This window comes from Tenrec ecaudatus, chromosome 12 (assembly GCF_050624435.1).
Source record: "Tenrec ecaudatus isolate mTenEca1 chromosome 12, mTenEca1.hap1, whole genome shotgun sequence".
Taxonomy (NCBI): domain Eukaryota; kingdom Metazoa; phylum Chordata; class Mammalia; order Afrosoricida; family Tenrecidae; genus Tenrec; species Tenrec ecaudatus.
The window spans coordinates 15,933,323-15,957,300 of record NC_134541.1 but is presented as its reverse complement, the minus strand read 5'-3'; the positions used below and the strand labels follow the sequence as shown (position 1 = coordinate 15,957,300).

The 23,978-nt window shown below is 53.3% G+C and overlaps 1 protein-coding gene across 1 annotated transcript; it reads right to left on the bottom strand.

Annotated features, from left to right (window-relative positions):
- Positions 1–617: 617 nt before the first annotated feature.
- Positions 618–23,456, bottom strand: LOC142422311 (thyrotropin-releasing hormone receptor-like). The gene is made up of 4 exons (XM_075527716.1): positions 23,412–23,456; positions 5,291–5,423; positions 3,995–4,971; positions 618–932 (listed from the first exon to the last, which is right to left on the bottom strand). Exons 1-4 carry the CDS (start codon positions 23,454–23,456, stop codon positions 618–620), a joined length of 1,470 nt encoding a protein of 489 aa, XP_075383831.1.
- Between the last annotated feature and the right edge of the window lie 522 nt (positions 23,457–23,978).

The following is a 23,978-nucleotide window of genomic DNA, read 5'->3' as shown; positions in this document are numbered from 1 at the left end:
GTTCACGATCCAGCCAGGCTTCTGGCTTCTGTGTGTGCAGGGCAGGGGGAGTGGCCACAGAGCTCTGTTTCCTTTGTACTTTTGAGTGTCCCTGGGAAGCCTCTACTGTCACCACTGGACACTGAGCCGGAGGCTGCCCAGAGGCAGCAGATGCCACCAAAGAGGGAGGGAGAGGGAGGCAGGCTGGGTGGTTACCTGGGCGAGAAAGGCCCTCTGGACACACAGAAAGAGCGAGGACACCCCTACCCCATTGAGGGGTTCTCAGAAGACCCCTGGCAAGCCTGCCCACCCTCCTGGACCCCCACAAAGGCTGTCATTAGGACACGGGGTACTTGTGTGCAAATTGGGAAAGGTGTCCCTCGCTGCATATTGACGGAACTGGGATGTTGCTTACTTACGATCCACAGCGAGGATGTGGATCTAGCAGTGCACAACTAGATGTGGATCTAGCAGTGCACAACTAGATCTGAACAGTGCACAACTTGAACACCTCTACCCAGCAGCCCCGGACATGCCTCCTCTCTCAGCCATGTGCTACCCCAGTAGGATTGGGTGGTGGCTTTGCCCCGAGGTGCTGGGGGTCCCTCCTGTCTGGACAGCAGGCTCCCTGATTCCGTCTAAGAGCCCAGGCCCTGCCGGGAACAGTCTTTGACTGCACTGTAGTACACGGGGAGGGTCTCCTGGGGCGGGGGCCTGGGGCGGGCCAGCCGGCACCGGAAGAGCCTGTGGAAGGCCTCCCGGAAGCGCTGGGACATGAGCGTGTAGACGATGGGGTTGATGGCGCTGTTCAGGTAGATGCACAGGCGGCAGAAGAGCAGGAAGCCGAGGTTGAGGTAGGGCGGGCTCAGGAAGGAGTTCACCACCACCAGGGTGCGGTAGGGGAGCCACAGCAGGGCAAAGAGGACCAGCACCACCGCCAGCATCTTGGTGACCTGCCAGGGGAGACAGGAGAGGAGAGCACATGGTGCCAAGGAGGAAGGCTGCGCCCACCTCTCTGGGCACCCGGGCCTTTGCCGAGGCTGTGGCCTCATGCATACCCCCCTCAATGCCAGCTCCACCTAGCAAACAGGTCGGCATCCTCCCACTCCCTGCTCCAGGCCTGTTTCCAGGGACGCCTGCCCCTGCTGGCCAACCCACCCGCAAAGCACGTCCATGAACTCCAATCTCTTCTACAGGTGGCACCAAAGGCCAGCAGGAAGAAAGGAGTTCACGGACAGGAGGCACCGAGAGCTGCGATGGGCACGGCACAGTGCTCCTCCTCCTCCTCCTCCTCCTCCTGCTGCTGCTGCGGCTGCCTCAGCTGCTAGTTCTATTCCTGCTGCCGCTGCTACTGCTGCAGCTGCTTTGCTGTTGCTCTGACCCTAGAGACCCAAGGCACAGCAGACGGAAATACTGCCTGGGCCTGGGCCCGGGCCTGGGCCAGCCTCCCAGTTGCTAGGAGTACCAGTACCACTGTGGCTTATGCTAGGAGTACCAGTACCACTGTGGCTGCTAGCAATCCCGTGACTGCTGCTGCTCACGACTCACCATTGCATGGGTTGGAAGTTGGGCAGAGCTGCTTAGAACCCGGGTCCAATACAAATCCGCTGATGGGCCTGGGCCGTGGCTCCCTCTCCAGCCACAAGCCCTGCCCCCAACCGTCTCAGCCAAGGACTCACTTTTAATTTTTTACCTCTGCCTGCTCCTTCCTTTGCCCAGATGGCTGCCAATGCCTCCTCTGGCCCACTGTCCTCACTTTCCGGCTCCCCATCACTTCCCTGGCAGCCGTCATTAAATAAAGCCTCCTAGGGGCTGCTGCAGAGGAGTCCTGGTGGCGCAGTAGTGAAGCGCTCGGCTGCGAACGGAATGGCGGGTGGTTTGGACGCAGGAGATAGATACGGCAGTCTGTCTCCGTGAAGACTGTATTCTTGGGAGTCCCTCTGGGCTTCTACATACCGGGCAGTCCGGCTGTGTTCTACAATCGGCTTGATAGCCACAGGGAGGGGCGAGGGGAATAGAGTGCCAACAGTTAGCCCACGCGGCAGTTAACCAAAGGGTCGGAGACCCAGTCCACTTCAAGGCACCTTGGAAGAAAGACCTGGAGACAGGCTTTTGTAAAATCAGCCGCTGTAAACGCGACGGGGCCCAGGTCCACTCTGACACACAGGATGACCTATTTATTCCACAGCTACTGACTAGGGGCAGATGCCTGGGGGAGAGGGGGTGTTCCAAGGGATTCATGGCTTCCCATCCAGGAAGGAAAGCATCACAAGCGAACATCTGTTGAAGGGAGACAGGGCACCCCTCTTCCTGGGCAGCCAACCATACCCTCACTGCCTCCCCTCAGAATCCTCAGTGACCCCTGTGGAGATCTATCTAGGCCCAAACTTCCCCCATGAGAAGGGAGGGTTTACCCCATTTCCCAGGGCTGCACAGTGAGCCCTGTTTCGTTCAGTCACCTTGGTGAGGGATGGGGGAGTGTACTGGGTGAGTCAACCTCCTCATCAGGAGAGAAGTTCACCTGGAATGTTCCAGCACACAGGTATTTATTCTAGTGTTTATTTCCCAGACTCTGAAAGCTCAGTGCCCAGGGTCAGATTCATCTCCAGTAAAACCACGATGATGATGATAATAGATCTCATCTACTGAGCACCTACTATGTGCCTGGCAGCAGAGTGGACTACAAATTGAGCTGCAAACCACAAAGTCAGTGGTTCAAAACCACCAGCTGCTCTGCAGGACAAAGAGGAGGCTGTCTATTCCCATGAAGAGTTAGTCTGGGGAATCCACGGGGGCCTTGCTGCGCCATCCCACAGGGTTACATGAATTGGAACAGGCTACGAGTTTGGATTTGGAAGGACAAGCTAGCAGGGGTGGGGGGACCCAGCACAGTGGAGGGGTGGTAAACAAGAGTGATTAACAGGCTGGTGGGAGGCGGGGAGGAGCGATGGTCCGGAGCTGAAGGCACATGGGCCCTCAGCCTGGGATTAAGCCATCAAACACACTCAGCACAATCCCGCCCCCTCCCTCTAATAACAGCCCATGGAAGCTGCCAGCAAGCTGGCTGGACCACAGAGGCTGTGTGAAGTGGTTGAAAGGAACCTGCCAGGGGAAGTAGAGAGATGGCAACAGAGGGCCTTTGAGGGGTCAGTGAGGGACTCCCCCCACCCTCTAAGCTGGGAATGGGGGTGGGAGAAAAAGATGCTTAGGCTCCTCCTACCTGCAGTTTGTAAAAACCCTTGGGCAGCACATTTTGAGTCTCTGCACGTGGGTTCCCAACAGGGTGAGACCAAGAACAGTCACCGAACCCGGCACATGGTAAGTGCTCAGTAAATGCTGACTCTCAGCCCAGACAAGGGATGTCTTCAGTCTTAGGCTCTCCAGGTCCCCGGGGCTGCTACCATTCTGATGGAACAGTGTGGGCTTCGGAAGGTCATTTCCTCTCATCTCCCCTCCCCTCCCCTCCCCTATCAGTAGCAGGACAAAAGCAGCTACCAGGTAAAGCTACCTATTGAGGACATGGAATAGTGCAACCAGGAGCCTTGGTGTCACTGGACTGCAGGCAACTCGGGGTGCGCAAGAGTAAAGCTGGGCCTCGTGGGGTTCCCAGTGGCTGCTCTTTCAGAAAGAGGTTGTCAGGCCTGTCCTCCACGGCTGCTTGGGGTGCGCTTGGGGAGCAGGGTCATTGATCGTTTGCATCATAGAGACTCCGCTGAGAGCGATAACCTGCATTTATGGAGCATGTGCTTTGTGACGCTCACACTGGCCTACACAGGCTGCGTGGACGACTTGATTTCTCTAGGCCGTTCCATGATTCCCCTATAGAAGGGGAAACTGAGGCTCGGAAGGCAAAGAGATAACTCCCCAAACATGAGATTTAGGAAGTGGTACAGCAGAGATCTGAGAGGAGGAGTCCTACTCTGGGAACCACTCACCCTTCTGGCGGGCTCAATCCCAAGGTGTTGGGGGGGGGAGGGGGGGGAAGTAGGGGCTGGTGGAGGGCCCACGACCCTACCTGCTTCCTGGAGTTGAGGGCGCCCTTCCGGGCCCTGGAACTGAAGCGTGCTTGGCCCGGGGGTCCACCTTGGTGCACAGAGCCAGAGCGGCCGGGGTCTCCAGGGGGCAGCGGCCCGACGAAGAGGGCGCGCGCGATGAGCGTGTAAAGCAGGGCGGCCAGGCCCAGGGGCAGCGCGTAGAAGAGCGCGAAGTCCAGGAAATAGACGGGCAGGTAGAGAGAGCGCGACACGCGGTAGTCGCACTGCACCTGCACGCCGTCGGCGTACGCGGCCTCGCGCGTGTCCACCAGGAAGAGCCAGAGCACGCAGTAGGCGCCCGTGCCCAGCCACACGAGCGCCGCGATGCGCTTGGCCCGCGCCACGGTGCACAGCGCCTGGGCGCGCAGGGGACGGCAGATGGCAAGGTAGCGCTCCACCGTGAACGCCGTGATGGAGCCGGTGGACGCGTTGATGCCCACGTACTGCAGGTAGGTGATGCCCAGGCAGCCCGCGTGGCCGAAGACCCAAACCCGGCGGGCCACCACCTCGGCCACAGCAGGCACTCCGGCCGCCAGCAGCACCAGCAAGTCTGCAGCGGCCAAGCTCACCAGGTAACAGTTGGTGGGTGTGACCATGTGGCGACTCCGGACCACCACCAGGATCACCATGCCGTTCCCCGCCACGCCCACTGTGCACACCAGGGGCACCAGGGCCAGGGTCACCGCCTGCACCGCCAGCGGAGGTCGTGGCATGACGTCCAAGCCGGAGGCGTTCGCGCGCTCAGGGACCGCGGTGGCGTTCTCCATGCGCCTCTGTCCGCACTGCGCCCCGAACTCCTGGCTGCTGAGTTGGGCTGGGGCTCCGGGGACCCGCGCTTCCTGGCGGGAGCTGGGTCTCCTCCCGGGCCACCGCTGGATTGGTTTCTCCAGCACCGCGCAGGGTCTAGCTGCCGCAGCTGCCGCCACCGGGGACGCTGGGGGCTCGGAGGACCCAGGCGCTGGAACAGATCGGCGGCATGAGACTCAGCTGGCATGCTGCCCGTCTTTGGCCTGCGTTGGCGCCACTTCCCCCAGGGAGTTTGCTGCAGGGGTGTGATAGCGCTCTAGATACTGACCCTGGCGTCCCCATGCTGCCCCACAGGGCTGACTGGCTCAACCCTCTTAGGTCTTACCTCCACTCTGCAGATTCTCCAGACTGGGGGACTCGCCAAGTCTGGTGGCCCAGCCAGGAGGTGCGGGGCGTGGGTTGGACTCCTGCCTCGGTAGCCTTTCTCTCCACGCTGCTGCCCACGACCCCCCTCAGGCAGCCAGTCACACCCACCAGCTGCTGGCACCGCCCCTGGCCTCCCGGGGTCAGGCGTTGGGTGCAGATTGCGGTGGGGAAGGGAGGCTGAGGGATCATGCTCTGGGCTGTCACTCTCTTGTCCCTCTCCAGGGCCACCTCCGCTCCCTGCGGACCGGCAGGAAGGAGTGAGCGGTCCACCCAGGATCCCGGCGGTGTTTGCACAGGCAGAAACTGCAGCCTACCTCCGCCAAAGGCTGCCGGGAAAGTTTTTGCCTGTCTAGTCTTGAGTCGTCCTTTCTCTCCCTTGTACCCCCTTCCCTTGCCCCTGCCTCTCTGCTCCAGGGGCTTCTTTTCTCCTCCCCGATGAGGGGTGCCCACCTTCCCGCAGGGGTACCTGCCATCTCAAGGAGCTTATAGAGAGTGAGTGAATTAAGGACTGGCTTCTTGGACGGAAGAGTTTGTACTGTGCACACAGCAGGTGCTGCGGAAACGCTTCCAACTATTTGTTCTCTAAAAATCTATCTTTTACTCAGAAATGGGAGTGGTAATAATAGGACTTGCCCCAGAGTGTCCTTGGATTTTTCGTAAGATGACATAGGTAGGATCCATGCACAGTGCCTGATAGACAGCAAACAACTGGAGCCCTCGAGCTGATTGCGGCTCCCACTGGCCTGCCCTGGGCCCTCCTCACAATGTTTGAGCCCGTTGTTGCAGCCACTGGGTCCGTCCATCTCCTTGAGGGCCGTCCTCTTTTTTGCTGGCCCTCCGCTTTACCAAACACGATGTCCTTCTCCAGGGATTGGCCTCTCCTGACAACATGTCCAAAGCATTATAAGATGGAATCTTGTCATCGTGTTCTCTAAGGAGCACTCTGCCATACTTCTTCCAAGACAGATTGGTTTGTCCTTTTAGCAGTTCGTGGTACTTTCGATGTTCTTCTCCAGCACCACAATCCAAGTGCATCAATTCTTTTTTAGCCTTCCTCATTCAGTGTTCGACTTTCACACGCATATGATGCAATAGAGAAGACCGTGGATTGGGTCAGGTGCACCTTAGTCCTCCAAGTAACATTCTTGCTTTTCAACACTCTAAAGAGGTCTTGTGTAGCAGATTTACATAATGCACTGAGTCTTGTGATCGCTTAACTGCTGCTTCCATGAACATTGATTATGGATCCAAGTAAGATTATGGATCCAAGTAAAAATCTTTCACAACTTCAACCTTTTCTCCATATTTTTAAATGATGTTACCTATTGGTCCAGTTGTGGGGATTTTGGTCTTCTTTTAATTGAATTGTAATCCATACCGAAGGCTGCATTCCTTGATCAGCAAGTGCTGATGTGCCCAGTAAATGGGTAAGAAATGAATGGGATGTGTCTTAGCTCTCTGGTCCTGGTATCACAGAAATATCACAAGTGGGTGGCTTTTATGAACAGACATTTATTTTCTCACAGTTTAGGAGGCTGGAAGCCTGAATTCATAGCACCAGCTCTGGGGGAAAGGCACTCTCTCGCTGGAAGCAGGCCCTTGTATCTTCAGCCACTGTGCCTTGGTTCCTTAGGGATCTCCAATCTTTTATATCTCTGAAGAGACTTTCTCAAGCTAACACCCTCCACTAATCCTGCCTCACTGACAAGCCATGCACAGACAGGATGATAACCACAGGCACAGGCAAAGGGGTTAGGCTTTCCAACGCACGTAGAGGCATCTAAGTCAAGCTACAATAGGAAGCAACTTGGTCCAGAATTCAAACTCACTGCCATTGAGTTGATTCTGACTCTTAGCCCCCTTATAGGACAGATCAGAACTTCCCCTGTGGGTTTCCAGACCATAGCTCTCTATAGGAGCACAAACCTTCTCCTTCTCCCGTGGAGAGCTGGTGGTTTCAAACTGCCAACCTCGCAGTTAGTGGCCCAACATGTGCCACCAGGGTTCTAAGCAATTTGGTTAGGGGGTATTTGGGGGCCACCAGCCAGGGTCCACAGTCCTTTGGTGGTGCAAACTTGTCCCTAGGTACTTGACTACCAGGCAGATGGTTGGCGATGCAAACCCACCCAGAAGTGACTCAGAAGACAGGCCTGGCAGTCTGCTTCTGAAAGGTCGCCGCTTTGGAAGCCCTATGGAATGATTCTCATTTCCACTGCAAGCTGGAATGCACTTGGTAGCAAGAGCCAGGCTCCACCATGCTGTCCGTCCATATGATGATCACTGGTAGCAAGAGCCAGGCTCCACGATGCTGTCCATCTGTATGATGAATGAAAGCCACCGTGCAAGAGGCACCTACTCTTGCCTGGTGCTAGTCTATGAAGGTCTCGCGTGTTAACTTGCGGTGTATTTACACTCTTGCAACCCTCTATGGGACGGTGTTAAGAGTGAGGTTATGGCCTGCGCCCAATATAAGTCGATGCTGTGGCAAAGCTTGCTTGTTTTTACTGAGTCTGGATCCCGTATCTGACTTAATGATGTCTGGTCTTTTGAACTTGAGCCAGCTGCCTGTTTATCCTGGCAGTTGTCAGCATCCTGCCATCTTAGTTTCTAAACTAAGAGAAGGAGACTTGAAGGAGTTGTGTAACTTGTTCAAGAATGCATAAGGTTAATAAGGGGGTGGGAGTGGGTGAGGAGACAGACTTGGATTTGAACCCAGTGCCTTCCCGGACGCCTGTGTTCTGTCCCATCACACATGCGCTCTCTCTTGCACGGTGCTCTTCTCTGGAACCTTCAGCAATGGTGTGAGCATTCCATGACTGACGCTGGACCCAATGCCCTGCTTTATATCTGCTATGTCTCCATGACCCTGCCTCGCAAAACTGATGCTCAGACAAGACTGAAGTCCAATGTCACGCAGTGAGTCAGGGGCCAAGCAGAAAGTGAACCCCAACCTCGCAGCCTCATGCTCCTCACCCCAACCATCCCTTACTCAGCCTTTTCTAAGGCGGCAGGTGCCAGGGAAATGCGGGGTGGTCCTTGAATGAGGTCCAGGGAGAGCCTTTTAGCCATATTAAATGCATCGGTTCCTTGAGCTTCCTTCTTCCTACACCAGCCAGCTCTCTCTCCTTCCTAATTGAACCGTCTCCTTGCCAGCAGCAAAGGGCAGAACTTGGCAAGGCACGATGTATGTTGGAAATGAAAGTGTCTACTGCTCCGTCCCCTTCCTGAGCCCTCCCCAGTCTTCCCCATCTTAGTAAAGGCAACACCAGATACTCAGCTATAGGTCGTTTTCTCTGCCTCTCCTTTGGCATTGACCTCCACTTCTGAATTCCATGACCTATCCGTTGAGAGTGTGGTACGCGTCAACTTGGCAGAGCAGGGGTTCCCAGTGGTTTGGCAGTTCACACCTAGTAACCCCCCGATGGGATCTCCTTGAGGGTGAGGTTATGACCTGCTCCCAATATCAGTAGATGCTGTGGGAAAGCTGGCTGATTTTTGCTGAGCCTGGATCCTGTATCGGGCTTAACAATGTCTGGTCTTTTGAACTTGAGCCAGCCGCCTCCATATTGCCTGTTGATCCTAGGAATTGTCAGTTCCCTTCCATCTGATCTGCTGACCTTGGATGCATACTCCTCTGCAGCGGAAGCTTTTCAGCTTCTGTCTATATGGTTCCTCGGCCCTGACAACTACTCACGGCTGAAGAAGCTTCCAGCCTACCATCTGACCCATGGACTTGGACTGTGCCCAGACTTGGAACTAGCCCACTTCTCGAGGCTTGTCAGTCCATTCCTGGATACAAACCTCTCTGTCCATATACATAGAGACGCTTCACTGGGTTTCTTCTCTAGAGAAGTCAGCCTAAGAGAAGAGCCAGGGGCCACTTGATGGTGTTATCACGGGCCACTCTATAAAGACATCTACCTGTGCTCTTTGTCCCCCTGAGCCAGATTGGACACAGCACTCCCCCAGATATTCGTAGTTAATACATTAATATTATTTTGTCCACAAGTAACAGCACATCTGATTACAAAACCAAGTGAACCACCCCACTGTCATCGAGTCTACTCCAACCCATAGCAACCTTATGTAGTATTTCCAAGACTGTAAATCCTTGTGGGGGCAGACAGCTCATCTTTCTCCCTAGGAGTGGCTGGTGGGCTTCAACCATCGACCTACCAGTTAGCAGACCAACACCTAACCCACAGTGTCACCAAGCACCTACTAATGCTAGATTCCTGTCAGGACTTTGAGCCTGATTGCAAAAGGCTTAAAAATCAGAGACCACCTCGGTAGCAGCAAGCAGCCCCGAGCCACTCTTCCTGGTAAAACGGCTCATTTCAGAACCAGACTGGGCAGTCTGCATGATGAGCCTGCGAATTGCGGAGTGCCAGAAGCCAAGGAAGTGTTCACAGGAGCCAAACAGTGAACAAAAGAACCCCAACAAACAAACACCACCCCACAATGAAGGCGGTGTATTACCAGGACACGGGAGCCAAGGGAAAAGCTCCCGGTGGCAGGGCTGGAACAAGCTGAGCAGCAAAATAAACTCGTATTTAAGTCAACCCAGAAAAGCAACACCTCGAAGTCGGGACTGAACAACAGAAAGGAGTGTAAGAGACTAGACAAATCCCAGGAGATTCCAAGTCATTTATGGGGCTCTCGCATGTCTTATCTATGCTTTCGGAACCAGAAATGGATTTTCTCAACTTTGGAGGTGACAAGTCCGAATTCAGGGTGTCGACTCCAGGGGAAGGTCCTTTGCCTCTTTCTGCTTTGAATGTTGGCCAAGGCAGTGTTCACCTGGTTGCTCAGGGTAATGTCACTCTTCTCCCTTTCCATGCTGGGACTCTTGGGAAGGGAGTTATCAGCCACACTGCAGGAGCGGGGACTCATTCGTGCAGGAGCGTTGGAGTGGATGGGGTTGTGAAGCGCTGGTGCGTGTGCGATTGTGGAGTGTTGGTGCGTGTGGGACTGTGGAGTGTTGGAGGGTATGGGATTGTGGAGCGCTGGTTGCATGTGGGATTGTGGAGTGTTGGAGTGTATGGGATTGTGGAGAGTTGATGTGTGTTGGATTGTGGAGTGTTGGTGCACATGGAATTGTGCCTCCCTGGGGTTTCTGGCCTTTCATCTGCCACGTGTGTCTTCACACAGCATCTCTCCCCTGTGTGCCTCTGGGTCTACTCTGTCGTCTTTTCTAAACCACCATGCAAATGCTTAGGGCCCACTGTGCTTCAGCATGACCATGCTTCTAACCAGCTTCAGAGGGTATTTGGGGAGGGTGGATGGAGCTGCCTGCAGTCCTGGGCCTATAATTAGTTGGGGGAAGGCGTGGCGGCCTCCTGACAAGGCCTATGGTCTGGTTTGGGGTCTAGCCTTTTCCTCGCTTCGGCTCAAGAGCCATATGCGGCTCTTTCGGTACGTGTGGCTGTAAAGCACATTTGAAAATGAAAACAAAGCGATCATCTCTGCATTTATAATACTGCTGTAAATGTTCCTTATTTGTCTAAATGTATTTATGGTTCTTGAGTAATTTTTAAATTGCTGTGAGGGACACAACTGGCTCCTCCGTCTCCCAAGTGTGCCCGCCGATCCCGGCTTCGATGGGCAGTGTAACTGGGACAAGGGGAAGGCGGCAGCGGGGTTAGGGTGAGTACCTTGTGGTATCTCGGTGCAAAATCTAAGGCTGGCTTCGCCCTTGAAGGCGGATTCTGTAACTCTGAGAACAAATCCTCCTGAGAGAGGGGTTACCTTGGGCCTTGGGTTTCAACCTGTGGGTCTTGACCCCTTGGGGGTCAAATGACCCTTTCACTGGGATCACCTGATTCCTAACAGTAGCAAACTTACAGTGATGAAGTAGCAATGAACATAATTATATGGTTGGGTGTCACCACCACATGAGGTATGAAAGGGTTGTGGCCTGAGGAAGGTTGAGAACCACTGTGCTAGAGTGAATGGTCTTTTTAACTTTTTATTGTGAGCCGTGGGAGGGTTACAGAACAGTTTGAAGCGTTACATCCAACAACGTGTATGTATTCTGATTCAACTCATCCATTGCCGCCCCCTCAGTGACCGTCATGGATCCCACTTCCTCTCGGTGTTCCTCTTTCCAGGCCCTCCTTCCCTAACCCTCTCAACGTGGTCCTGGGAAAATGCTGCTCTTTGCTCGCACGCAGTTGATTATTCCCACATGCAGGTGAGCTCAGGTGAGCTCAGTTTCAGCCGTGAAGGGTAAGGGCCCTACTCTTGGGGCACTCACCTGTCTGTCTGACCACTGAGCCTGCTCTCTCTTGTAATCCCGAGTTCTGAGTGAACACTCCTTAATTCTGGGCCCTAGTGGCCTCACCAGCCTTTCCCTAGTTCCGGCTGTGTGGGAAACAATGACTGGCCAGATCTCTGGACAGGAGGTGGCGAGGTACTAGGACCGAGCACCAGAGTGACACATGGCAGCATCGCAGCCTAGGGGTGGGACAGTGGGGCCTCTTCAAAAATGTTGACTGAAGAAGTGGGGGAAGTGGGCAGGGCAGACAAAAGTAACCGAGGCCCCCTACAAAAGGGTCTTTCTGACCCGGGTCATATGGTCCCGCGGCTTCCACGGGGCTCTCTGGAAGCAGCCACCATGGGACACTTGCTCTGGGGGGTGCCCTGCGGGTGCCATGCTGGGAGAAGCCCAAGCCACATGCAGGCACTTCAATTCCCAGTCTAGTGGGACCCGGCTCAGACATCTGGCACGTGATTGAAAAGGACTCAGAGTGCCTGTCCCCCAAGAGAAAACAGAGCCTCAGATGGTGATGTAACTTGTCCAGAGTCACCACGCCGGTAAGTTGTTGAGCTGAACAACTGGGTCTTAGAGCTGAGACAACGGGTTCCAGGACTCCTGCTCTCTGGAGGACCCCTGGAGAGTGCCCGGGAGCCTGCTGAGCTGTTGGACAGACCAGCTGGCAGGAGGAGGGAGAGACAGCCTTGGGCACATCTCAGATCGAGCTGGGCGCTGCACTAACTCCCTCTGATTTCTGCTTCTCTCTCCCTTCTTGTTCCTGGGACCCGCAAGTGTGCCCTGAAGTGACTCTGGAAGTTCCCTCCCAGCATGGTTTCCCAACAGAGCAGATGTGCTCTCCTCCTGGTGCCCGTGGGCTGGGTACCAAGAGAAATGTTCTCGGCTGGCCCACAGACCAGCACCGATGTCAGCGCTTGGGTCCTGCGCACGTCTGGACCTGTCAGTAGGTCAGTGTTTGGGAGCTCAGCTCAATCACCCTGCAGACTCCTGCTTCCTCGGCTCCGTGTCTGGCACAGATGTCTTACAGTGGGACTGGGCGTGGCCCCGGATGAGGGGAAACCGTGCTGTGCGCTCCACTCACTCAGTCATTCAACAAACACTCTCCAAGGCAGTGGTTCCCAACCTTCGGTGACCCCCAGCCATAAAATTATTTTCGTTGCTACTTCATCACTGAAATTTTACTACTGTTATGAATCGGGTGACCCTGTGAAAGGGTCGTTCGATCCCCAAAGGGATCGCGACCCACAGGTTGAGAACCGCTGCTCCAAGGGTATGCACGCATTCAGTGGCATGCGTTCAGTCAGCAAGCACTTGGTGTGGCCCTAGACACTCTGTAGTGGCTTTAAAATAATCCAGGTGGTTTGATCTTTCTGCCAAAGGAGGTGGGGTCTTTCACCTAAAACACACACACACACACACACACACACACACACACACACACACACACGAAGTGGGCCCTGGCCCCAGTCACCAGGATGCGAAACTAGGAGCTGGGAAGGGAATGCTTGTACTGTAGTTGAACACGGGTTCCCAGGTGCTCTTGGGAGTACTCCCCTGCTCTGAGTTCAGTAGAAGGAAACTGAGGCTTGGAGAGGGGACATCATCTGTGTAGTCTCCAGTGGGTAGCAGATGCCAAAGGCAGGAGTGGGACCAGATCTATTCAGCTCGAAATCCTTCACCGGTCCCTGGCCTGGTTGTTTTAAACTCACTTAAAAGTCTTATTTGGGTGTTGTTGTCAAGGGTATACACAGCAAGGCGTGCGCCCAGTCAGCGACCACTACGCGCGCCCCAGTGACATTGACGGTGTTGCGCACGCGAGGCCTGTGACCATTTCCATCCTTGTTCCTCGCTCATGACAGTGAAGTGTCCACGCTTTCTTGTCTGAGCTTTCCAGATGCTGCTGCCAATTCGCTCCCAGAGGAGTAGACATTAAAAGGGCTCAGTGCTCAAGGCAGACCTTCTCCTATGAGTTACGCTAGACAGTTTGAGGGATTATAGGGATCGTATGCACTTAAGGCTTGTTTTATTTTAATAACAGTTTTATTGGCACACCATTTACATGTCATACAATTCAGTTATTCGATCATTCGATCATATCAAGGAGAATTGTACAATGATTACCATATCAATCTTAGAATATCCCCCACCCCCCATGGTTAAATCACCTTTTAAATGCGTTATGCAATCGCAATCAGTCTAGTGCTCCCTCCCCCTCCTGACTTTATTGTTTTCTCCTGAACTCCCCTTTCCCTCCCCGTCACCCCTGCCCCACCCCTACCCCCCCTACCAACCCTCGTCTCTGTTATTATCACTACACATCACTCCTCCTGGGCATCACACACTGGAAAACCCAACAGAAACAATAAAAACAAAATTGAAATAAAGTGGTAAGGATAAAATAATAATAATAATAATATGAAGACCAAAACACAAGCAATGAGCAGGAAAGAAAATACCGCCGTCAACATTCCGAAAGCCAGGGAAGAAATGTCTGTCATGGAACAAGTAAGAGACATTGGCACTCAGAACCGATTCTGGTTGGGGCTGTAGGGCGGTCATCTGGCCAAGTAGCAAGTTTGATCCAGCATATTCAAGATTGCAGGGGTGGCTGTCCAAGACTTGCCCGTGGCTAGAGGGGATCTGCCAGCTGATGAGACACTCTGAAGATGGGTTTTAGGCTCCCACTGTCCTCCGTAGCCTTCTACAAATCGGTTGTTCACAATTTTACTTCTGATATTTTTCCCTCCGCCATATTTGAATTTCTTCATTGTCTTCCCTGGAACACACAAGCTAGTTGCTTCTTCTGTGTGTGCTTAGTTGACTCCTCACTTACCTGGCTGCTTGTTTGAATACAAGCCTTTAAGACCCCAGACACCATTCTGATCGATAGCTGGGCACCATCTACTTTCTTCATCACACTGCTGTAGCGCCCTGCTCTTCAGTGATCCTTTCATGAAGTGAGTATCGAGTAGGGCCATGTGATAGGAACTAAGTGTTCTTGGGTTGGGGCTAGAGTTAAGCAGCGGTCCAGCCTCCATCTGCTTGTCCATGGCGTTTGCACATCTCAGGGCGACTCTGGCGGTTGCAATATGACCAAAATAACAGCCCTATAACATCAGTAACAGCCGTAAGCCAACCAGCAACCAAACAAATAGAACACACACACCCAAAAAGAAAAAACAAATACAAAATAACAACAAAAAGATCAAGCTACAAGCAGGAAAGCAAAAACCCATATAAACAAATTGCCAAAGGCTTAACGATGATCTGAGGGCCATAATTTAGGGGGTGACCCACGCTCCTGGGCTTCAGGAAGTCTGGAGTCTCTGAGAATTTGACATTCTGCTCCACATTTGCCCCTTTTTGATCAGGATTCTTCTGTGATATCTTGCTCAAGCACTCAGGAACAGTCACTGGGCACCCTTCCATTTTTCTAGTCTCACAACAAAGGAGACACTTGCTCGTGGGGACAATTGGCCTCCACATCCTCCTCCTCCTGTTCTCGACTCTCCTTCCTCTGTTACTCCAGGTGACTAGAGAGCCATTGCTGTGCCTTGATAGACACCTGCGTGGTTCTAAGACCCCAGGCACTGTGCACGGAGCTCACAGGTAGAACAAAAGCATGAAGCATCTTACCCAGCTAACGAGCTGGGATGCCCCATGACACCATGACCCGCAACCTCCAAACCCAGGAACCAAACGCCACGCGGTGCTCGCTGGTCCACACGCAGGCTCGCGAGCTGCTCTTTGCTGCTATCGTCATTGCTGCCAATGTGTCCATCACACAACTTTTGGTAGATGAGCCACTTGCCGACAGCAGGTGCAAGCATTGGGCGCGTACCTTTAGCAGTAGTCAATGGGGCATTTCCATCACTGCCATGCCTGCCCCCCCTTTCTGCCCCTGGAAACCACCAATAAACTGGGTTCCCCGTCACCCACCTGTTTATGTAAGCGAGGCCGTGCCTGACGTCACTCAGCAGTCTTCAAGCATCGCCTACACGGTAGCGCGTGTGCCGACGGCATTGCTCCTGCGGTTGAGCAGGATTTCCTGGTGTGTATGTCTCTCCCTTTGGCGTACCCATTCACCTCTTGATGGGCGTCCGGCTGTCTCCAGCCTTGGCCATTGTGGCTGGTGCTGCAGGGAACCCTGGTGCCCGGGTCTCCTCTTGAGGCTCTGTTTTCAAGTCTTCTGGAACATTCCTCGGAGCGGCATTTCTGGGTCCTATGTTAGGTCTATTTTGAGTTTTTATAGAAGCTGCCACACTATTTCCCACAACAGTGGTACCATTTTTGCATTGTCTAAAACCCAAATTAGACTCGCTGCCCTCGAGCTGATGCTGACTCACAGCGACCCCACAGGACAGGATCGAACTGCTCCTGTGGATTTCCGAGACCGTAACTCTTTATGGGACTAGAAAGCCTTGTCTTTCTCGTCCAGAGCGGCTGGTGGTTTTGAACTGCCGATCCATAGCCGCTTCGCAACCACAAGGGATCCACTTGCCCCACACCCTCTCCAACATGTGTCATTTGAGGGCATGTCAATGTGGAGGCAGCAGCCATCAAGACAGGGCGTGGTCCCTGGGCTCCCCGCACATGTGCTCTAGTAGGGAGGGGCACTGAGCAGGCAATGGCGACGAGAGCTTGGTGGGTGCCGTGGCGGAGTGTGCTGGGAGCCAGGCCTGCCTGGGCAATGGAATACAGGGAACATAACTCGAAATGGATGCGTTCGCGGCTGGTTCCGCTAGAATGATCGTTCTGTTCGACTTCCCACAATCAATTTCACTCCACGCGATTTATTTCAGCCAGAAGTTTTTAATCTTTTAGCTCAATACCCATCAAAACATGCATTACTCTGCTGTGCGTGCATGCGTGCGTGCACACCCAGCTCAAATCAATCTTACAAAACGATGCTTATTATAAGCTATGTATGCTGGCGTTTTCTATTTAACTTAAAAATATGGGTGACAGTCCACTCAGTTGGTTCCTGATCCATGGTGGGGACCCACCCCTTGAGAAACATCTCAGCCAGCCTTGGTGATTTGTTTGGCATCAACAAGAGCCTAGTGCTAGCCCAGGAGCCATGGGCGATGCTGCCAGGAGGGAGGCAGGCTTCAGGGAAGGCTGTAGACTTCCCTAACCAGCTCCAGCTCTCCAACCGGGAGTCCTGGTGGCGTCCGGGTTAGACTGGCAAAGCTGAGACCGAGAAAGGAGAAAGGTCCCAGCTGGGAAACAGCAGAGCGCATGAACTGTCAGCAGGGGGGCCTTCCACTGGGGAAGCTTTTCTAACTGAGTGGGAGGGAAGCAAAATGCAGGGAGAATTTGGCTTAACTGGGGTGTGAGCTGGGCCAGAGCGCTTGTCCTCAGCCTGGCCCCCAGCCTCAGGCTGTCAGCCAGTTCCTGCACCCCAGGAGGAACTGGGAAAGCGGGAAAGCATTGTCAGCACTTCAGCCTGACTGGGGGGTGGGGCGGGAGGGGGCTGCAGGCCAGAGGGACCAGTGAGAGCCTGTGTCCGGGCTGGGCTGGGGGCGCCCCTGCTGCCAGGACAAAGGCCCTGGTGGGAACTTGTCCTACATTTGGATTCGTACTTACAGTTGAGATGAAGATAGAATGGCATCTGTCACTGCTCTGTCGGTAGGAACCTCATCCTTCTTTCCCGAAGATAGATAGATGCAATATTGGTGTGTATTTTATTTTATATCTATATCAGAAGCCTAGAAATAAATGGAATGTCCTCAATCCCATCCCCAAACCCAGGCCTCATCTTTCTTTCCCAAAGCTAACCAGGGCCCTGGACGTGGGCACTTTCTAGATACGTATATATTTATCTGACTAATCTATAAGGACGCCATGCTTCGTGGAGGGGCAAGAACAAAGAGGAAGCTCCCCAGCTCGGGGGCTGCCACAGTGGACTGGAACAGCAACAAGCACAGCTGTGAGGCTGCGATCTATGATGCTGCGTTGAACAGTTTAAATGGTCTGTAAACGTCATCACCCTGCCATGCTCGGCAACCTCAGTCCAGATCATAAAGATCAGTCTTCACGATCTTTCGGGGGGAAAATGGCTTTCGTGCCAAAGGGAAGACTGTGATGAGGCCGGCCGGGGAGGAAGGCGGGGAGGGAAGAGACAGAGAGGCAGGGGTGGGGGAGACGGAGGAGAAGAGAGAACCGCATCCACGGGGAGTCGACTGGGACCCTGCCACTGTCCCAGTGAGAGGGGCTGTGCGACCACATGGGGGGTGGTCATCTTTGTGCGCGTGACAGCCCACGAATACAGGGGACGATAATCAAAAGAGGGAGAAGAAAAACGAACGACAACGACAAGAAGACGCGGGTCACAGCCTCGCAAACCCGCCGGCCTCCTGAGCCGATGAACCAAGCACTGGCCCAGTGGGGACAAAGAGGCACCGACAACGGGCATTGACTCAGTCTCCGAGACACACTAGCGAGGCTGAAACAAAGTCACCGCGTTGTACAGAGCCTTGGGCAACTCACCTTTCTTTAAAGACCGGTCTAGGCTGACGCCGCTCGCCCGGGTTCTGTCATGTCAGCCGTTCTGCAGTGGTGGGTCTCCATCTTGGCTGACATTACAAGCACGGGGGCGGGGGAGGGGGAGGCTTTTGAAAATCTGTACACAGACTGCACCCCACACCAGTGCCAACCAAATTCTGTGTGTGTGCGTGCGCACACGCGACTGGGCTTCAGTGTTTTATGAAAAATAAAACAGGTGACAGCAAGGTGAAGCCAAGGTTGAAAATGAGGGAAGTAAGTGGTCATTTGCCTGTTCTATTGACTGTGTATCACTTTACAAACATCCTGCAATAAACCCAATAGCCAAAAAGCAGATCACGCATCACACAAGGACGGCTATCCTGACCACTTAGCTCTTTAAGTACAACGGAACCCATGAGCTCAAAACATCGCCCAAAGTTGGCTTCAAACCAAGCAGTAGTTTCACTTCTGTAGTCTACTGCATGCCTTGAGTACATGTTCTTGTAAGATCCAGCGGCACGGGGTTCCTGGAGCCTGGCGGCATGGGTGGGCTCTGTGTGGGCTATTCACCATAAGGTCCACAGTTTGAACCCACCAGTTTCTCCTCAGGAGAAAGATGAGGCAGCTCTACTCTGTCATACAGGGGGGCTGGGAGTCAGCAGGGACTCAGCGGCAGGGGTTCTGTTTGCTATGCGGCCAAGCTGACAACAGCAACTGGGGAGGCGAGACAGGAAGCCCGCGGGTGGGTTGTGAGCTTATGTCCTGGAGGAAGAGCTCAGAGGAGGAGGGTGTCAGTGTTGGCACCACTTGAAGCGTGTCACCAACGCCACCAAAGCATCCAAGCAGACACGGCTGAACTGTCGTGTGTTCTCAACATCCCCTCCAAATAAAGAGGTGATGCAACAAATGATCCACCGATGTTAAAAATAGTACACGGCTCCCAGGAAGCGGCTCCTACTCCCTTACTCACGCCTGCCAGTAAGGACTCACCCAGTGCCGTGGGGCTGATTCCTACTCATCACTACGCTACGCTGGGGCGCTGAGACCGCGACCCTTTACAGGAGCAGATGGCTTTCTCGTTCTCCTCCGGAGTGAAAGGTGGGTATGAACCGCCTACCTTCTAGTTAGCAGCTCATCACTTAACCCACATCACCACCAATTGCTTCCAAGTGTACTGTTTATTTCCAAGCATTCTCTAGACTCTCCTAGAGATGCATGCGTTACTTACTATACTTTGATGTACACATATGTGCGTGTCCCCATTATGTAGCTGTACAAGGAGCCCTGGTGGCGTAGTGGTTAGGTGTTGGGCTGCTAACCACAAGGTCGGCAGGTCAAAGCCACCAGCGGGAGGCTTTCTTCTCCGGTGAAAAAGAACTAAAGTCTCAGAAACCCTCAGGGCACACGTACATAGATACATGTGTGGGAATCGCATGTCAGTGGCTGTATCCGGAGGGGTGAGTGGATCATCAAAATAAAAGGGGACTTGGCTCTTAAGTGAGACCAGTCAGAATGTGGCTCCTGGGAGCCTGACTGTCTGGACTTAGTTTCTGGAGCTTACTCGCTGCGTGATTTTGCATGAAACACTAACCTGCCTGGGTCTCCATTTTCCTGCTCAAGAAGAGGACATTGAGCACGTTCTGTGCGATTTAACCAAAGGCAAAGCACGTACATCTCCTAGCAGAGTTTCAGGCATATTGTGGCGAGCTGGCGGGGGCCCACACCAGTTCCTGGAACCAACTGTGCCCTGTGACATGTCCCAACGGCCCCTTCCGTGATATCCTGTTGGCACTTAAAACTTCCCGTGGGAGTATTTACATCAAGGAAATCAGGAAATGCTAAAAGGAGAACGCTTTCTTCCTCTCCCCCTCCTCTTTCTGTTCTTTGAAAATTTACTTGTTAAGTATTTACCAGCACATCACGAATACCATCCCCCTAATATACACACACATTATGACTCACTGCAATGCTTTCCCATCTATTAGGGAAGAGCAGCCACAGAGAGGGGGCAGCTTTGGATTTGGGGGGATGTGAGCAGAGCTGGGGGCTCGGGCTGGTGGTACCCTCGGGATGAGGGGTGAGCACCAGCCCTTTTGGGGAGTGGGAGGACAGTGACGGGAGTGTGGCTTAGATCACTGCAGTCGTGACTCACAGCCTAAAAATACCTCAGGGCAGGGGCAAAGGAGCCATTTGCAGCTCTTCAGTGCTCCGTCCTGTGGGAAACCCAGCCACCTAGGCAGGCCCAGGGGGAAAGGCTGGATCAGGAGTTCTGGGACCCTTCACCTGGGTGACCTCGCCTGCGCTCTGTCTCCAGGTGTGCAAGGTGTTACAATGTGCCCTAAAGCCCCACTCATAAAGCTGTCACTGCAGGTGGTCAGCCTGGATCTTGACATTCCAGTAAGCGTTTTTGGTAGCAACGAAAATTGGAAATAAAGGCTGCTCTTGTTGGGGTTTCTCAAGAAAATTCTAAAGAAACTGGGGCTATGAGCCACCCATTGGCTGAAAGTCTCTCTCCCCAGTCCTATCAGAGTCCCGTGTCGGTGTCTCGCACCCTGGCAGCTGCCTACTGACATCCCAATGGTCCCTCCTCCCAGTGCCCATCTCGAGGGCAGTGGAAACACTGGGGTTTAATATCCAGGCCAGCAAGCAGCCCTAGTGATGTAGTGCTTATGCATTGAGCGACTAACCTTAAGGTTGGCAGTTCAAAACCACCAGCTGCTCTATGGAGGAAAGAGGAGACTTTCTACTCCTGTAAAGAGTTACGGTCTCAGAAACCCACAGGGGCAGCCTACAGGGCCGCTACGAATCAGCAAGACTTGATGGCAGGAGTTTGGTTTTGTTTTTCAAATCCAATCCAGCCCTCTCAGTAGGGTTTTCAGTTGGATAAATCCTTGCCAATAGTTTGGAATGGAAGGAATGGACTAGAACCAGGTATCATCAATAAGATAAGACAGGATTGGCTAGGACAGGACTAGAAAATACTAAGTAAGGTATTTTGCACAAAGTCAAGAACCCTGGTGGTGCAGTGAATCAAGCACTCGGCGGCTAACCAAAAGTTTGGTGGTTTAAACCCAACTAACACCCTCTCTGAGGGAGAAAAAAAAGGCAGGCGACTTCCACACAGATGACAGCTGAGGGAGGCCTGGGGGGGCAGTGCTCATGGTCATCTAGGGCCACTATGGGTCAGAGTCAACAAGAGTGGACTGTGATTATTTTAATTAAGCTTGTATTTCCCGTATGCGCTACATGTGTGCACAGGGCTCTAATGTAAAAGTTCTTCCCCCCCCTGTGGTTAGAAGCCAATAAAGTTTCAAACTCCTAATTTTGGTGTGTCTTTCTGAAGGAAGGAAGTCAGAGAGCTGAAAAAAGGACATCTCCCAGAGTGCCTTGCAGCTACGTTTGAGGTGTAAATTAATGAATACAACAACAAAAAAACCTCACAGGGAGAAGGAATACAGTAAATAAAAGGCTTTGTATATAAACAAACAAGCAAACAAAAAAACCACGTCGCAGCCATTGAGTCCATTCTGACTCCCGGAGACCCTGTAGACTGGGTCGAGCTCCCCCATGAGCTTCCAGCAACGCAGCTCTTCACAGGAGCCCAAAGCCTCATCAGCTGCCTTCGAGCGGCCAGTGGTTTCACACCGCTGACCCTGTGGTTCCCAGCCCCACATAGAGCCTCTGTATCCCTGGGCTCCCCCCTCCCACCCTGTCAATTGGACACACCTGTGAGATTTGGCAGATGGCAGGAAGCAGGCCTGAAGTGCTGCTGCTGCTGCTGTTTCTGCCACGAAGCCTGGGTCACCACGCACAGTGATGGGGACTGCAGGGGGCGGGGCTGCCCATCGCTTGAGGGCATGGTCACTAACAGGCCTAGATGTGAACTGCATCCCTGAGAGCTGTGTGAGGTGGCAGCTCTGCTGGCAATGATGGTGAACTGTGTAAACGGACCCCTCAGTACCTGGCTGCAACATGTTGGGGGGCAGCGGCCAAGGCTGCGGCGCTGTGTTTGGTTTGGGCAGAGCCTGATTTGCAGCTGCGATGGCAGTGTCGCTATCCCTGGAAGTGGCTAAGACAGCACATTCTAGAGCCTGCTAGGGGTGTGTGGAGGGGGGCGCTCCTGATGTCTTACCTTCCTGGGGGTGGCAGACATTAACTCTCTTCCTTGTACCAATTCTGGGGCTTCATTCTTGGAAGCCCAGCCGAGAGCCCCCTCCACGCCTTCCAACAATGCCGTGGCATCGAATTTCCAAGAACGAAATCCGGAGCTGCCCTGAAAACACCTCAAGCAATTTCTTATTTGTAATTAAACCCTGACTCATCGGGTACGCAATTCAGCCCACGGAAGTTCTTTTTAAATGAGAGCAACTTAGCAGCCCTTCCACTCCTGTTGTCATCTTTTTGTTTTCCTTTTACTGGCTACCCACCTTTCGCACAAAGAAAGACCTAGAAGCTGACTGAGCAAGCCAGAGGACTTCAGGGGCGAGGGGAAGATGGCACACCCCTGGTGCAAACAAATATGCAACGAACAACAAAAGGAGAGCTTGCGGGGCTCCACAGCCCCACTCCCTACCCACTCCCCCAGGTGAGACGGACCTGTAAGGAGGAAACGGTATAACAAGCAGAGTGTGGAAGACAGAATGATGCTCCCCCCTTAGTGTGGCAGGTGTCAGTCTGGGTAGTCTAGGGAAACAAATCCATAGAAACGCATATGTGTATACGAGAGAGCTTTATATAAAGGATAATTGTAGATTAAGAAAGCATCCCAACCCAGTCCAGATCAAGTCCATAAGTTCAGTATTAGCCACTATGTCCGATACCAATCTATAAAGTCCTCTCTAGACTCATGAAACACATGCAATGACAGGAAGATCACAGGTCAGTAGCATTGTAAACATCTCAGTGGTATCAGGGGTCTCCCTGTGGCTTCTCCTGGTCCAGAGTAGGTTCATGTGGCTTGTCCTCAGGGATGTCTCACATGGAGTGAGCAGAGAGAGAGAGTGTGTCTCCCGCCTCCAAGGCAGAAGCAACAGGAGTTCCCAGAATTCTCAGGAGAAGGCCCTGCCCACACAGGTCTCATTGGCTATGACCCAATTGACAGAGTAGACTCTACCCCTTCACTCTTAATCCTCTCAAGTCTCAAATTGACACCTGATTATGTAACCACCACATTACATAGAGCCACCAGCCGCTCAGGGCTTTCTGCTCCTGTGGAGAGTTTCCGTCATGTAAACTCACAGGAGCAGTTCCCCCTGCCCTGCATGCTCTGGGGGCTGGCATCCACTCTACTGCAGTAAGTGTGGGTTCTGGCTTTTAGCATTACACAGGTCATAGCGCACTAAACGACTATTTGTTCCCATGATCTGAGTGTTACATGCTATCGTTACCGCTTTCAACTCACAGCGAGCGGACCGATGAATAACGGAAAATGCCATTGCCCAGTCCTGCCCCTCTGAACGCACCTTGTTACGTTTCAGCCCATTGCTTCGGCCACTGTGCCAGTCCATCTCACGGAGGCTCTTGCTTGTTTTCTCTGCCCCGCTACTTTACCTAGCATCGTGTCCTTCTCCGGGGACTGGTCTCTCCGGACAACACGTCCAAAGTAGGTCTCGCCATCCCGGCTTCTAAGGAGCTTTCTGGTTGCGATTCTTCCTGCTCTGTGTGGAAAATTCAGATTGGCTGCGTGTCCTGTGCTGACAGAGCCTGGCAGCCCCAGATGGGGAGCCCCTGGGCGCAAAGGAGTAAAGCCAGGATCTAGTTTCAGATTTAATAAATATGTTTATCTATAAAATCAAGGAGATTTAAATTACTGTGCTATACATAAGTTCAAGGAGGACTGGGAGGCATATAAATTAGGCTGAGGAGTATGGAGACAAAGCCACCACCAAAGTCACCGCCGACTCGTGGAAGCAGAGTGGCCGGGGCTGAGAGCCTTGGCCCCTTCCACACTGTTCTGGAGGGGGTGGTGAGGGGACAGGGGATGGGCTGAGCTGCCTCGTTTTCCCTCTGCAGAGTCCTAAGGACCTTCC

Excerpts from the sequence above, each read along its gene's own strand:
- LOC142422311 (XM_075527716.1), bottom strand. The coding sequence starts at position 23,456 with ATGGACTGGCACAGTGGCCGAAGCAATGGGCTGAAACGTAACAAG. Across the intron at positions 5,424-23,411 it reads ATGGGCTGAAACGTAACAAG|GGAGCGGAGGTGGCCCTGGA; the intron begins GTGCGTTCAGAG and ends GCCGGTCCGCAG. Across the intron at positions 933-3,994 it reads CCCTCAACTCCAGGAAGCAG|GTCACCAAGATGCTGGCGGT; the intron begins GTAGGGTCGTGG and ends CTCCCCTGGCAG.